This window comes from Myotis yumanensis, unplaced genomic scaffold, assembly GCF_028538775.1.
Source record: "Myotis yumanensis isolate MYYU_CA2020_CCGP unplaced genomic scaffold, mMyoYum1.0.hap1 SCAF_6, whole genome shotgun sequence".
Classification (NCBI taxonomy): domain Eukaryota; kingdom Metazoa; phylum Chordata; class Mammalia; order Chiroptera; family Vespertilionidae; genus Myotis; species Myotis yumanensis.
The window spans coordinates 4,734,211-4,748,830 of NW_027223757.1; the positions used below are offsets into that span (position 1 = coordinate 4,734,211).

The following is a 14,620-nucleotide window of genomic DNA, read 5'->3' on the forward strand; positions in this document are numbered from 1 at the left end:
AACTAAGATTAGTTGGTCCACATCTCATAATGTTAAACAGCGAGCTTTGGAATGATTCCGATTCCAATGCTGGGCAGGGTGTGCTCGGCGTTTCTGAACTAAGACAGCACGGCGACGTGTCTGGGCACAGAGACCCCGGGATGGAGGGATACACTTCACTACAGCACTGAAGTGCCCTGAGCCGCTCTGCATTTGGCTGGGTAGGATTCTCAGTTCCTCTCTAAACTATTTATCTCAACTCCACGGGGTGAGGATTGAACCCTGTCCGGTCTTCTCTGACATCCGGGAAAGGAGCCTTCTTTGCAGACTCCACGTTCTGCTCTCTGGGTTGAGGTTAGCCTGCTGATGCCATCCCTTCTCTCAGAGGCTCTCTACCTCGGACCTTTAAGCCGTGCTCTCATCTTTGATCCTTTCCTTTCTATACTTACTAGTTCCATTTGTTGGAAAAGTTCCTACCTACATACTAAAACTCTTTCCAATCTTTAGTAAAGCTCAGCTTCTTTACAAACTTTTATTCTAAGGAAAACATAACGAGTCCTGAGTACTAATTTTTCAGGTTTTATACTAGAAGATAAAAAAAAATCAATGACAGTTTCAAAACAGACACAGAAATCCTTTCCGCCAGCACGTTATTAGGGGCTCTGGGAGCACGCAGATTCCTGACCAGATTACTTGGGGCAGGGAAAGTGGGGAAAATGACACCTTAAATAAGTAAGAAAAAGCTGAGGGCTTCTCAGCGATAAATAAGAACATTTCACTATGAACAGTCACCTCGATAACTGGCAGCTCCCTGCCTAACAGCTGGAAGCTCTGTGGCTTCTAGCTCCGATGTCTACACACCTCTAATGCAAACAACACATCTGGGCTGCAGGAAGTGCTCACACCACGGGGTCACAGATTTGCATTTCTACTTCAGGCTACTGGCTCATTTCTCAGGTATCATTTTAACATTCATGTACTTATTTTATAAGAAAGGGTGTAGCAATAAAGACACAACAACTTTGCCAGAATTCAGGATATGTCTACAAGAACTCTGAGAGAAAATTTTATGAGCCTTTCTTGTTAGGTGCTTAGGTAACTTCCAAGTACATGCGCAGTATGTATAGTGTATGCAGCTACTGTTTCCAAACTCCTACAACTGGCTCCTCTAGAGGATGGAAAATGCCATTACTGATTTACATCAGAAACTCTAAAAATGGGAAACTCTAAAAACTGGAGTCTTTTTACTTGTCATCCTGAGTTCAGCGCCACACACACTCACCTGTGACTTGCTTGTCTGGAAGAGAAGGAATTGGAATGGCTGATCCAAACTTAACCAGGAGACGTTCATATAACCAGTCAAAGTGCTTATACCTGTGGTTTACAGATCGATTAGTATTCTACAAAATAAGGGAAAGAGGAGAAAAGTTACCATGCCAATTACAGGAAATGAAGAAAAAAGCCAATTCTAACTGGTGACAAGCTTTTGATAACTCGGATACTTACAGTGGGCGTTAGCTGATATTCAATGTAGCTCTTCAGCCCATACATCTTGGAGCCTTTCTTGGGATCTGCTACCACACAGTCAAAGGTAGAGGTAGGATAAACCCACATCGGGCCATAATCTCCAACCTACACAACGTTTCAGGGAGAGTGAACTTCATTACAAGGAAAACTCACAAATAAAATTGATGTAAGTCATCAAAGGTTCTCTTTAGGGCTGGAAGTCCTTTGGAGGGTGGCTCCTGCCCTTGTTTGAGGGTTCCATAAACGTTCTCTGTTCCTGTTGAGGCTCTATTTGAAGAACACACTCGCCAGCAAATGCTTCTGTTCCTCCTCCGGAGGCTCCTCATCCGGGCACTCCAGGCCACGCGGGAGAGGCCTGTGTCCCTCCCTCTGGGAACGCTGGGCGGAACACAATTTTTCTCTCTCTGGTCCAGCTGTCTTAGTTATATGTATAAAGGGCTAGTTTTAAAAAAGTTCTCTTCTCTCATGGGTTGATAGTTTGTGAAATAAAAATTACAGCCTTGTATGTCTGAAAAATGTCGAATTCCCATCAAACTTTCTCATTTTCTGTATACCCTGTCCTATTTCTTTTTAAGGGTGGAAGGAAGAAAAAGTGGGGTGGGGATGCAAGTCAGAGGCTATTAGGTCAGGATGATGACTGGGGTCCAGAGAATTTAATAAGGGACTAGAGAGAAGATCTCTGACGACAAGTCACTCTGACTCCCCAAGTGGGAGTCCTGGTCCAGAAAACCCCTAGAGCTGCAGAGCAGGGATCTCTAAGAGGAGCCTCTGGGGAACTTGCCACAATCACAGCACCGAGATCAATTCTGACCGACTACTGCTCACTACACATGGGTCCCGTCGTATCAGCGGGGATGGTTACTGTGCCCTAAAAGCAAAGAACCAGGTCTCTACTTTCAGTTTCCTGAAGACGAATGGCTGTCCTGGGCCTCCTTTTCCATACAAGAAGCCCACACAGGCAGTGCGCCTGCAGGGCACACGGCCAGTTCTACCTAAGACTTTTGGTACATATGCTGGGGTCCTTCAGCTCTATTCCACCACTGCCACTCTTGTGACAAAGTCCCCTTTGCGAATCCAAGGGCAGGGCCACAGGCTCTTAACTGTGTGGAGTTTTAAATTTAATGAAAAAAACAACAACAAAAACAATGATACATGTTCAGTATTTACAAAAGGTCTGAAGAAAAAAAAGAAAAATAACTTTTAATCTAATGACGACATTAAGAATATCTGTCTTAGAATAGCTCAGAAGATAATTACCCCAAATTTGCTTTGAGGGAAGAAGGAAAAAAGGGGTCTTGGTCATATCCCTTCTCTCTGGAGGTTTCTAGGTTTCAAAGATGTAAGAGCAAGTAATAAAATAAGTCCAGCATCATTCTTGCAATTTTATCAAGTTTCATGGAGATTACAGAATAAGACCAGATGTTTCCTCCTCCTTGTTTGAGTGTAATGGCGATTACACTCAAGGTTCCCCCATCTCATAGTTACAGGGGTAAGTCAATAGGGTAGGAAGGTAGCCACAGTTCTCTTTTCCAGAATTTTATCTGGGAATATCAGCTATATAATGCTTTGACAGAAAAATCTATCAGCAATCAATGTTTGGGTGAAACTAAAGAGCCAGTGCATGTGATGTAATAATCAAGTTATTATAAGACAGATATTCTTAATGGTGTCATTACTCCCAGCTTTTATTTGCCAGCTCCTTATTATGACCTGAGAGCAGGTTTACTGGAAGAAAGACTAATTATATCAACTTAGTGGAAAAGACGCTTTATTCTGATAACATGCATGGACTTTGCCAGGCAGAAACCTAAATATTTGAATTGGGTTTATTAGAAAAATAGGTAGGGCTGGTAGAAAAATAGCATGTAAAAGATACTTCAAGACACCATACCGACAAAGAATTATTAAAAATATATATATTAAAGGGTGTTGTTGGTTCAATTACTAAATCTGAAAGGTAAATGTAAAAAATATCTAAACAATATAATGACAGGCATTAATTTATGCTAATTATCTTTAGTACTTTAAAAATACTAGCACATACTATCAGTTATTTACAGCATTAAATGTGTTTAGAAACTTTCCAAATAACTAATAATCCTCTTAGCTTTAAGGCATATAAGAGAGCTTAATTAGAAACACAGCAAACAAACAAAAATGAACAAACTTACAATGATAGGAATTTTCTCTTTGGGTTTTGCTAGTTGCTTAGTCAACAAATACTGTTCCATCCCAGGTTTTGCAAATCCCGGAAATCTAATCATGAAGACAAATGTTGGTGAGTCTTATGACTTTCTTAAAAGAATTATACGGCTCTCATCCACATTTACTTAATACGACAACTTTAACCTTGTCTGTCTCGCAGATGTACTAGGACTTGGAAACTATGGTAAATGAAACCTAAATTAATCAGATTGTGTGACGGCCAATTAGTCATTTAATTAAGCTTTATCTGGTAAGAGAACAGTTTGACTCCAGAAGGTGTGATATTTATGGCACTCCATTTGCCTAACTGGACCTGAAACACTCTATCACCCCACAGAGTGAAGGGCACACCAGAAAAATGTCCCCCACGTCACAGGAGGAGATGCTACCGAGCATACCAACGGGGTAATGGCCACACACAGCATTTCTAGATCCAGATTAAAGCTGCCTTTCCACATACTCCCTCCTCAGGGAAGCCACAATTATCCCAAAGAAGCTGCCACCGTCCATGAGCGCTTGTGCTATTTCCTTTGGGAATAGACAAAAGAACCAGTTTTTGCAACACAAAAGAAAACCATGTATGCGTGCATATGAGCATAACCAATGGACACAAGACACTGGGGGGAGGTGAGGCCGGGGGATTGTCAAGGGCGGGGGGAAAAAGGACACATATGTAATACTCTGTAATACTTTAAGCAATAAAACAATTAAAAAAAGAAAACCAGTCTTCTTAATAGAGACCTAAAACATAATAAAATTGGTTACTTCCAGAAATCAAATCTAAATCCAAAGCAAATTTCTAAAATTGGAGAATAGCTGGAATACATGCAGAGCCATCCAAAGTGCTACTTCTAAAAAAGACAAGAGCCATAACCGGTTTGGCTCAGTGGATAGAGCGTCGGCCTGCGGACTGAAAGGTCCCAGGTTCGATTCCGGTCAAGGGCATGTACCTTGGTTGCGGGCACATCCCCAGTGGGCAGTGTGCAGGAGGCAGCTGATCGGTGTTTCTCTCTCATCGATGTTTCTAACTCTCTATCTCTCTCCCTTCCTCTCTGTAAAAAATCAATAAAATACATTTAAAAATAAAAATAAAAAAGACAAGATTAGTTTGGGTTTTAGAAATTTTTGCAGATGCAAATTAGAACTGCTTTAATTTGGTTTCAAAATGGAATGAAATTTTAGAGCAGGAAATTCTTAAAGTCAACCCCTTCACTTTAGAGATTAGGCGACTGAGGCTCAACCAGACCTTCCAACTTCTCTAATATCATACAGCATATTAGAGAGCCAGCAGGAGCAGTGGAAAGAAAGCACAGGGCAGTGGAGCCACGGGCCTGGGCACCAGCCACAACCTCACTTTCTAACCACAAAAACCTGGCAGAAAACTTGGCTAGTCATGTGACGCAGTCTCTACTTCCTCATTTTCAAACTGGGACAAAGAGATACATTCTACTGAAATGGTTTTTAAATATACTCTGTGTTCAGGTTTAAAGAACAGCGGCGGGTAATAAACATCTCTACTGACCATACTGAAAACTTCAAATTTGACTCTAAGAAACAGGATACCATCAATAACAAATGACTAATTTTATTATACAAGCAACTGAGCATGAAAATACATAATAGAAGAAACTAGAAAGCTTCATATTGAAACCAAGATGGCGGCATAGTTTAACGCCGGATTTTGCTGCCTCGAACAACCACTTCAAAAATACAACTAAAAGACGGAACGGATATCATCCAGAACCACAGGAAGGCTGGCTGAATGGAAGTTCTACAACTAGGAGGAACCGAGAATCAGAGGAGGCGCAGTGCTGAAGTAAAATACTAAGGTGCGGAGTGCGCGCGGCGTGGGCTGGTGGCTGAGGGCGAGGTTGTCTGTTTCAATCCGGAGGGAGCCTCAGACTCAGAGCTCCAGATCCGGGCGGGTGAGTCTCTAGGGACCCAGACTCAAACGGGAGAAGCAGGACTGTCTGGCTTCGGTCCCTCCGAGGTTTGCAGCTGTTGTTGGGACAGAGAGGTAGAGGCCCTGGGGACGGATTGAGAGCAGCCATAACTGCTCCCTCCTCCGCCCTGTTGATCCCGTGGGACCCGCCCCGCCCAAGCCCCGCACAGAGGCATTTGCCGGATAGCCTCAGGCAAAGGCTAGATTAGCACCTCCCTAGAGGACACAAGTTCTTCCACTGCAAACACAGCTGATTATCACAGCCAGTCGGCCTGGAGGTCAAATCCCTCTAGTATTAACTATAACAATCAAGGCTTAACTACAACAAGACTGTGCACAAAGACCACTAGGGGGTGTACCAAGAAAGCCTAAAAAATGCGGAGACAAAGAAACAGGACAAAACTATCAAGGGAGGATATTGAGTTCAGAACCACACTTTTGAGGTCTCTCAAGAGGCTTCTAGAGTCTGTCGATAAACTTGATGAGATGTACAGGAAATCTAATGAGACCCTCGATGGTGTGATAAAGGACCATCTAGAAAGTAAGCATACACTGACTGAAATAAAGAATATTATACAGACTCCCAACAGCAAACCAGAGGAGCACAAGAATCAAGTCAAAGATTTGAAATGCGAAGAAACGAGAAACACCCAACCGGAAAAGCAAAATGAAAAAAGAATCCAAAAATACGAAGACAGTGTAAGGAGCCTTTGGGACAGCTTCAAACGTACCAACATCAGAATTATAGGGGTACCAGAAGATGAGAGAGAGCAAGATATTGAAAACATATTTGAAGAAATAATGACAGAAAACTTCCCCCACCTGGTGAAAGAAATGGACTTCCAAGTCCAGGAAGCGCAGAGAATCCCAAACAAAAGGAATCCAAAGAGGACCATACCAAGACACATCATAATTAAAATGCCAAGAGCAAAAGACAAAGAGAGAATCTTAAAAGCAGCAAGAGAAAGAAACTCAGTTACTTACAAGGGAATACCCATATGACTGTCAGCTGATTTCTCAACAGAAACTTTGCAGGCCAGAAGGGAGTGGCAAGAAATATTCAAAGTGATGAATAGCAAGAACCTACAACCAAGATTACTTTATCCAGCAAAGCTATCATTCAGAATTGAAGGTCAGATAAAGAGCTTCACAGATAAGGAAAAGCTAAAGGAGTTCATCACCACCAAACCAGTATTATATGAAATGCTGAAAGGTATCCTTTAAGAAGAGGAAGAAGAAGAAAAAGGTAAAGATACAAACTATGAACAACAAATATGCATCTATCAACAAATGAATCTAAGAATCAAGTGAATAAATAACCTGATGTACAGAATGAACTGGTGATTATAATAGAATCAGGGACATAGAAAGGGAATGGACTGACTATTCTTGGGGGGAAAAGGGGTGTGGGAGATGCGGGAAGAGACTGGACAAAAATCGTGCACCTATGGATGAACACAGTGGGTGGGGAGTGAGGGCAGAAGGTGGGGTGGGAGCTGGAAGGAGGGGAGTTATGGGGGGAAAAAAGAGGAACAAATGTAATAATCTGAACAATAAAGATTTAATTTAAAAAAAAAAAAAGAAGAAGAAACTAGACGGAGAGGTAGGAAAAGTGGGTAGCTAAAAGATGACATTTAATCACTGATGCTCATTAAATATACTAAGGGGACTTGTAGGGCTTATTAAAGGTATGCACATGTGTGTAGATCTAGAACTGGAACCTGATAACTAGATACAGATATCAAACATTATGTTGACAATATTTTTCCAGACACAGGTTAATGTTCCTTGGTATCTGCTTGGAATCATGGACTTGGAACACCGAGAAACAGTATCAGTAATTTTAGAAAATAAAACTATTTTAAACATAATTGCTGTAAGAAAGAGCACTGGAAGATTTGTATGGAAGTCATAAATTATATCTCCTTCAAGCTACACGGCGTGAACTACAGACTATCCAGAACTCTCTACCAAACAATGCTATAGTGCTCATCCATATTTACCACATGCTTTCCTGTTAAACAGTGCATCTACAAGTACTGCTCAAAACTTTTTTTTTTTAATCTAAGAGAAAGCTAGGTGAAAACAATATTAATCACCTTAAGCACTGTAGTCTAGAGCATGTACTTAGGAGACTGAGGGACTGGACTGGAATCCTGTGTGAGTCTGGGCAGTTACTTAACCTCTCTGGGCTTCAGTTTTCCCCACAGAACAGAGTTTACATGTACCACAAGGGATATGAGGGTCTCATGAGAATGTATACAAACCGCTTGCACAATGCCTGGCAATTCGGTAAGCGATCAATAAATAATAAAACATTTAAAGAGAGTTAGTTTTGGTTTTCCTGTGACATCAGTAAGGAAACTTTAATACATCCTGGAGTTGATAAAGGTAAAAACAGTGTTTGCAGATCATTAAATAGGACAAATATTTCCTTTAAAATGAAAAAAAAATCCTATATAATAAAAGGCTAATATGTTAAGTGTTGGTCTTCCATTCAACCAATCAAAGCATAATATGCTAATGATATGCTAAGGCCACTCAACTGCTAGCTATGACATGCACTGACCACCAGGGGGCAGACAGTTGATCGGTCAACCAGTTACTATGACGTGCACTGACCACCAGGGGGCAGATGCTCTGACCAATAGGTTAGCTTGCTGCTGGGGTCCGGCCAATTGGGACTGACCAGACACGCCCTGGAGCCCTCCTGCAGTCCCTCCCAGCCCCGATTGTGCACCGCTGGGGTCCCTCGGCCTGGCCTGCGCCCTCTCGCAATCCAGGCTAAGGTTTCCCCTCCCCAGTGCATGAATTTTGTGCACTGGGCCTCTAGTATTAAAACAAGCTACCAAGCTAAGATCCAAATAAAAGTGAGCAAATTACAAAACTTTGTAAATCACTGAGAAGAGAAAAGGCTTCTTTGTATCTTGTGTCTATTCCTACAGAGTTCCTGTGCCTTGACTCCCTTTAAACCTACTTGTTAAGTGGCAGCTTCATGGACGAGGAGCCAGGACGACTGTTTCCGCGCTGACCACCTCCTGCTTCGGCCGCCTCTGAGTCCTTGAAGTAGGGAGATGTTGACTTGGGGTCGTCCCAGTCTTCATCCCAGTCATCATCGTCACCAGTTGCTAGGGGTGGGCACCAAAGATGGTCAGTGAAGAAAAACAAAATAAAAAGGGAATGATTTAATTTTAGGATAAAAATTACCAACTCAGTTGACCAATTAAAAAAAAAGGAGAAAAGGGTGTACTATAGGAGTATGAAGTAGACATGAAGAATATAGGCTCCGTAGTCAGTCATAAGGCTTGAAGTGTAGAGTCTGCCTTTTAGCTTCAAGAGGACTGTCACATTAATATGAAGTTACTATAAAAATGCTACATGGTACACAAGGAAAGGTCTTCTAGAGGCCCATACGTTGATAAATCTAGCGTTATAAACTCGCAAATAAGCAGATCAAACACCCTTAAAGTCAAGAAGATTGGGGAGGTCTGGCCAGTGTGGCTCAGTGGTTGAGTGTTGACTTGTGAACAAGGAGGTCATGGTTTGATTCCCAGTCAGGGCACATGCCTGGGTTGTGGGCTTGGTCCCCAGCAGGGGGCATGCAGCTGATCAATGATTCTCTCATCATTGACGTTTCTATATCTCTTTCCCTCTCCCTCTCTGAACTCTATCTCTATATCTATCTATGTACCTATCTATTTATCTATCTACGACTGAGGAGGACAAAAGGTATAATAAAGCTCTTAAAAGAAATTATCACTAGTAACAATAAAGGTGAGAGAATTGTGATGAGGGGAGAAAGATGGAAAGAAACAGGGTGGGGATGGCGGAGAAAGGAAAGAGAAAAACGAGAGACAGGAGTACAACCAGCACTAGCAGCCTCACAGCAATAGTCTGTGTGCCAGGTAAGGTGCTGCCAGCTCTCCTGCTCCCTTCCTCACCACGGTCTGCCTGTCTCCCACCTCTGGGGGCCTGGCATGTCCTTTTGCTATTAGGCAGGAAATGGCCCTGGCATCTCTGCCTTAAGAGTGCCACAACGAAGAGGCAAATGCCAAAACAGAGAAGAACAGAAAGTATTGGAAGGATCTGGGCCAAGTTTCCTGGGGCCGTGCCCCGTTACTAAGAACTGCACGTCAGCAGTCTGGTCTCAACATTTCTACTCAGCCCAAGACTCCCGGTCCTGCCAACAGTCCTGGTCCTTCTACGAGGGGGGCTTAGGACAAGTACCTGAGCCCTGGCTCCCGTGTGCAAGCCCCTCGCCAGTTAGCACATTCAATTCCTGGCACAATGTGCTCATACAGGAATCATAAAAAATGATGAGCAGATTTTTATCTTATTTAATTTCAGAACCAACATAAATATCCTTCCTTAATTGTTTCCTGGTCTATAAATTCCTCTTCTGCCTCAATATTTCCTTGATAGCCTGGCAGTCAAACAGGAAAGGTAGTTAAGGAAAAGGTGAAACAGCTGGTCAGAGATCACAGCCTGGCAGGTGATACACCATATTTCATCTGTATACACATTTGTTTTTAGCTTAAGATTTAAAAGAAAATACATGTGTGTTAAATGCCAAGATTTTAAAGTGTTCTTTTGCTTTATGAACCTGGCCCCTACAAACATGTGACTCCTTGACAGATAACTGAGATTGGACTAATGATCATAATTAACAGCTACCCACAATAGACCCAGACTAACAGGTTTGCTATTACCGAATAGGAGCACCTGAGAGCAGCTCCTGGTATTTTTATTCCGATGCCCTACTCCCCAGTGGAGCCCTCTTCCTCACCTGGTCCTTGGTAGGCCTGGGGATGGCCAAAGGTGGTGTCCCAGTTATTGGCAGTGTTTTTCTGGGCTGCAGTCCCCTCTGCCTTGGCTCCCCAGCCATCCGTGCTGTCCCAGTTTCCAGATTTGGAGGCACCCCAGGCTGACCAGGGGTCATTGCCACTGCTGACCTGTTGTTAGGGGTAAAAAAGGAGAAAGAGTATTTGTGACTTCTAGAAAGCATTGCTCAATTCCGTAGGAATCACATAACAATTGAATACAACAGGAGTGCTGAAAGACATCAGTAGAAATTTACAACAATTTTAAATTTAAATAATAAAAAATTTTAAACATGTCGGAAAGCACAAAAAACAGCATCAACCGGATTTTACTGATGTTAACATTTTGCCTTTATTTGCTTAGGAACCTTACAACCAGCAACAAAGAAACTGCTTGACTAGCACCACACCCCCTTCATGTCTTCTTCTTCCCCAATAACTTCTTTTCTAACTGAAGTCATTCCTGTGTATGTTTATATGCTGCCACTGCATATGTACACATTCATAAATAACTGTTTTGTAGTTTCAAAACTGAGCTAAACAACATTATACTGTATGTATCTTTTGCAACTTGTTTATTTTTCACCTAACATTATGTTTTTGAGATTATACATGCTAATAATGAGGATGTTTTATTCACTTTAACTGGTTTAAAGCAATGAGTTGTATTTTCACTAGGCTTTTACCTTAATCTGAAACAGTAATACATTCCCAGCAAAAAGAAATTTCAAACAGAATAAAAAGACATGGAGTTTTAAAATATGCCTACTGCCCCAGCAGGTTTGGCTCAGTGGATAGAGCTTCAGCCTGAGGATTGAAGGGTCTCTGGTTCTATTCTGGTCAAGGGTACGTACCTCAGTTGCAGGCTCGATCCCCAGCCCCAGTGCAGAAGGCAACCAACCGATGTCTCTCATATCAATGTCCTTCCCCGCCCTCCCCCCGCCCCCGCTCCCTTCCACTCTCTCTAAAATCAATGGGGAAAAATATCCTCGGGTGAGGATTAACATACACACACACCATCTTAAGATGCCGTCATTCTCTTAAAGACAGCTACTACTAACAAACCCTTACATACACCTGCTCCAACATCCCATGCATAGAGATCCTTCGTGCTTTTAAACATGTGAGCCCAAATGACACTCTCTGCTCTGCACGTTTGTTTCCCCACCTAAGAGCCTGAGACGCTCTTCAAGGTGCGTCAACATCTGGGGGCCTCTCTTTACACGGCTCCAGAGCTCCACTGCATTTACCCCCATAATGTAACCAGCACATGGCGATGCTCATTAACCTTGTTTTCAGTATTTTGTTCCTGTAAATAAGACTGCAATGCATATCCTTGTACATCCTTCCCACGTGTGCAACACACCTTTGTGAAATCCCCAAAGAAACACTGCTGGGCTAAGGAGACTGTACGTTTAGAATCAATGGATTTTGTCAAACTGCGTTCCAAAGAGACTGCTGCCGTTATATTCCTAGATTCCTGACATGCCAAGGAATTCTGCCTGGCATAAAGGTGGGCTACCACATCCCCAAATTATTTTAAAAACATTTTCTCCCATAATTCCTTTGAGTAGTTTAATTATTGTTATAAATAAAATTTTTGAACAGGCAACACATGGCACCCGATTGCAAGGAACATGGCAATAAGAGGCCCATAGCCCCCCTCACCCTTCTGTACCACCTGTGAGTCAAACACGCTTGTTTTTGGTTTTGTTTCCTTGATTTAAAAATTTAAATCTTTCATCTGTCCGGAACTTACTTCAGTATAAGGAATAATATAGTAATCCAGCTTAATTTTTCTTGTAGTCTGTCTGTTGCCCTATCATTTAATGATCCATCTCCACCCACTGATCTGAAATGTCCCTTCCATCACATACTGGACTGGGACCCATTTCTAGGCTCTCTACTGTATCCTAGCAACCATCTGTACTAGTACCAAGCTACTCTGAAGCTCACTAGATAGAATACCATTAGTATTTTAGTATAGCATTTTTTATCAATTTATTTTTAAACAAACTTTCATCAGCTTAATATTTTAAACCTAAAACAATGTGAACTTTAGCACTAGAGTGTCAACATCTTAAAAAATGCTTTGATTTTCATTTCAATCACCTTAAATTTATAGATAAATTCAGGGAAAACAAGTAATGCCTTAAAAAACAACAACACAATTTTAATGTTGAATCTGTTTATCCAAGAACATAAAATAGCAATATCTCGCCTTCACTGGAGTCTTTTTTCCCACATGAAAAAAAAACTGGTGTATGTGGGGGGGAGAGATAGAGATAGAGATATATAGATATTTACAAGAAAATTTCCCAAACTGTTTAATATACCTTTTTAATGTTTTAGAACCCTATAATGTTGGTCTTTGTTTACTCTTCACTGAGAGATGGGATGGATAATTGGCTACCACATACCAGAAACATAAAAAGCAGAATATATGTTTTACATATGGAGTTATGATTTCTGAAGTTACTAGTGATTCTGCTCTAAGGTAAATATTAATAGCAGAAAGCCATTTCATTCATACGACTGTGAATTTCTCCAATACATGGCTCACACGGTAATACTTTCAAGCTACTCTAGTGAAGACTGGAAATAAAGGCAGATACTGAGGGCGGCACAATTAGGAGCACAGCTTCCCTCTAGTCAGGCTGCGGGGGTTACAATCCTGGCTGTCCCTCTCCAGCTGGGCAGCCTCAGCTAAAATTTGAACCCAGGCAGCCTGACTCGGGTTCTGAAAGACCAACAGAACCTAAATGAAGTCAACTGTGAAGGAGCAGAGGGTTATAAACTAAAGCAATAGAAGGGTAGGAGCTCAGCACTGCCATGACGATAAGATTGTTAGTGTCAGCAAAGTGTCAAAGAAAGATTTTCATCAATACTGGAGAAAACGGAATGTGACCTATTCATACCAAGTATCCTAAAAGATTTAAAATTTAGGACAGAAACATATAACATGATAATTCTCTTTAAAACCACTTTGTTCACAAAATGCTTATAATAATTGCTACATTATTTGGTTATGTATATGATCTTAGCTCTCTATCTAGAGCAGCTGTGGGCAAACTACGGCCCGTGTGAAATGAATAAAACTAAAAAAAAAAAAAAAAGACCGTACCCTTTTATGTAATGATGTTTACTTTGAATTTATATTAGTTCACACAAACACTCCATCCATGCTTTTGTTCCGGCCCTCCGGTCCAGTTTAAGAACCCATTGTGGCCCTCGAGTCAAAAAGTTTGCCCACCCCTGATCTAGAGTATAAAATCCCTGTAGGCAAATCTAGTAATGGTTTGCTTCTCTCTCTGTCTTTTGTTATTTTTCCTGGAACTTTCTATCTTGTTTCAAACTTTCCAAACCAGAAATCTCTCCAGCTTCTCTCATGGACTTTTTACTGGCTCTCGCTCTCTCTCTCTCTCTCTGATGACCGTTTACTGACTTCCAGAACACTCTTCTAATATCAATACCTAAAATCAGCTCACACAGTCTGTCTAGTCCTGTCCTCTCTGAGCCCACCGTTCTCTGACTCCTTTGCTTTCAACCCCCCATCCCCGTGGTCTCTCAGCTGCAGACGTCTGGTCACACACTAACCAGAGGTCCTCAAACTACGGCCCGCGGGCCACATGCAAATACAAATATTGTATTTGTTCCCATTTTGTTTTTTTACTTCAAAATAAGATCTGTGCAGTGTGCATAGGAATTTGTTCATAGTTTTTTTTTAAACTATAGTCCGGCCCTCCAACGGTCTGAGGGACAGTGAACTGGCCCCCTGTTTAAAAAGTTTGAGGACCCCTGCAACCCACTCTGCTCCTCCCTACAGTTTCAACTCTGAAGTGCCTCTTCTCTACCTTCTTCAGCTTTCCTTCCTCTCCTTTCTCCCCAGCAGTGTCTTCATCCTCTTCTTTAACCTCTTTATGGTACCAAACCCTTCCTGGCTCTCAACCACGTCATTAAAAACCCTTCACTAGCTCTCACTGACCATGGAATAAACTCCAAGCTCCTTTGTCCACCCACCAAGGTCCTAACTTTTCCTTCCATGACATTCCCCAATCTTACTTGCCATTAACCTTCACCTCTGTGCTTCAACCTTCTGTTTCCCAAACCTTCCTACATCCTTGCCTTTGCTCAGGCTATTCTACCG

The 14,620-nt window shown here is 41.9% G+C and overlaps 1 protein-coding gene across 2 annotated transcripts in view; it reads right to left on the reverse strand.

Moving 5' to 3' along the window:
* The window catches only part of SNX9 (sorting nexin 9), a 69,338-nt gene that overhangs the window by 19,498 nt on the left and 35,220 nt on the right, over window positions 1-14,620 (reverse strand). For both annotated transcript variants that reach the window (XM_070417410.1, XM_070417409.1), the window contains 5 exons: window positions 10,440-10,605; window positions 8,631-8,781; window positions 3,678-3,762; window positions 1,486-1,611; window positions 1,262-1,379 (listed from right to left, as the gene is read on the reverse strand). In XM_070417410.1, coding sequence (XP_070273511.1) covers window positions 1,262-1,379; window positions 1,486-1,611; window positions 3,678-3,762; window positions 8,631-8,781; window positions 10,440-10,605 — 646 coding nt within the window. The remainder of the gene's footprint in view (window positions 1-1,261; window positions 1,380-1,485; window positions 1,612-3,677; window positions 3,763-8,630; window positions 8,782-10,439; window positions 10,606-14,620) is intronic.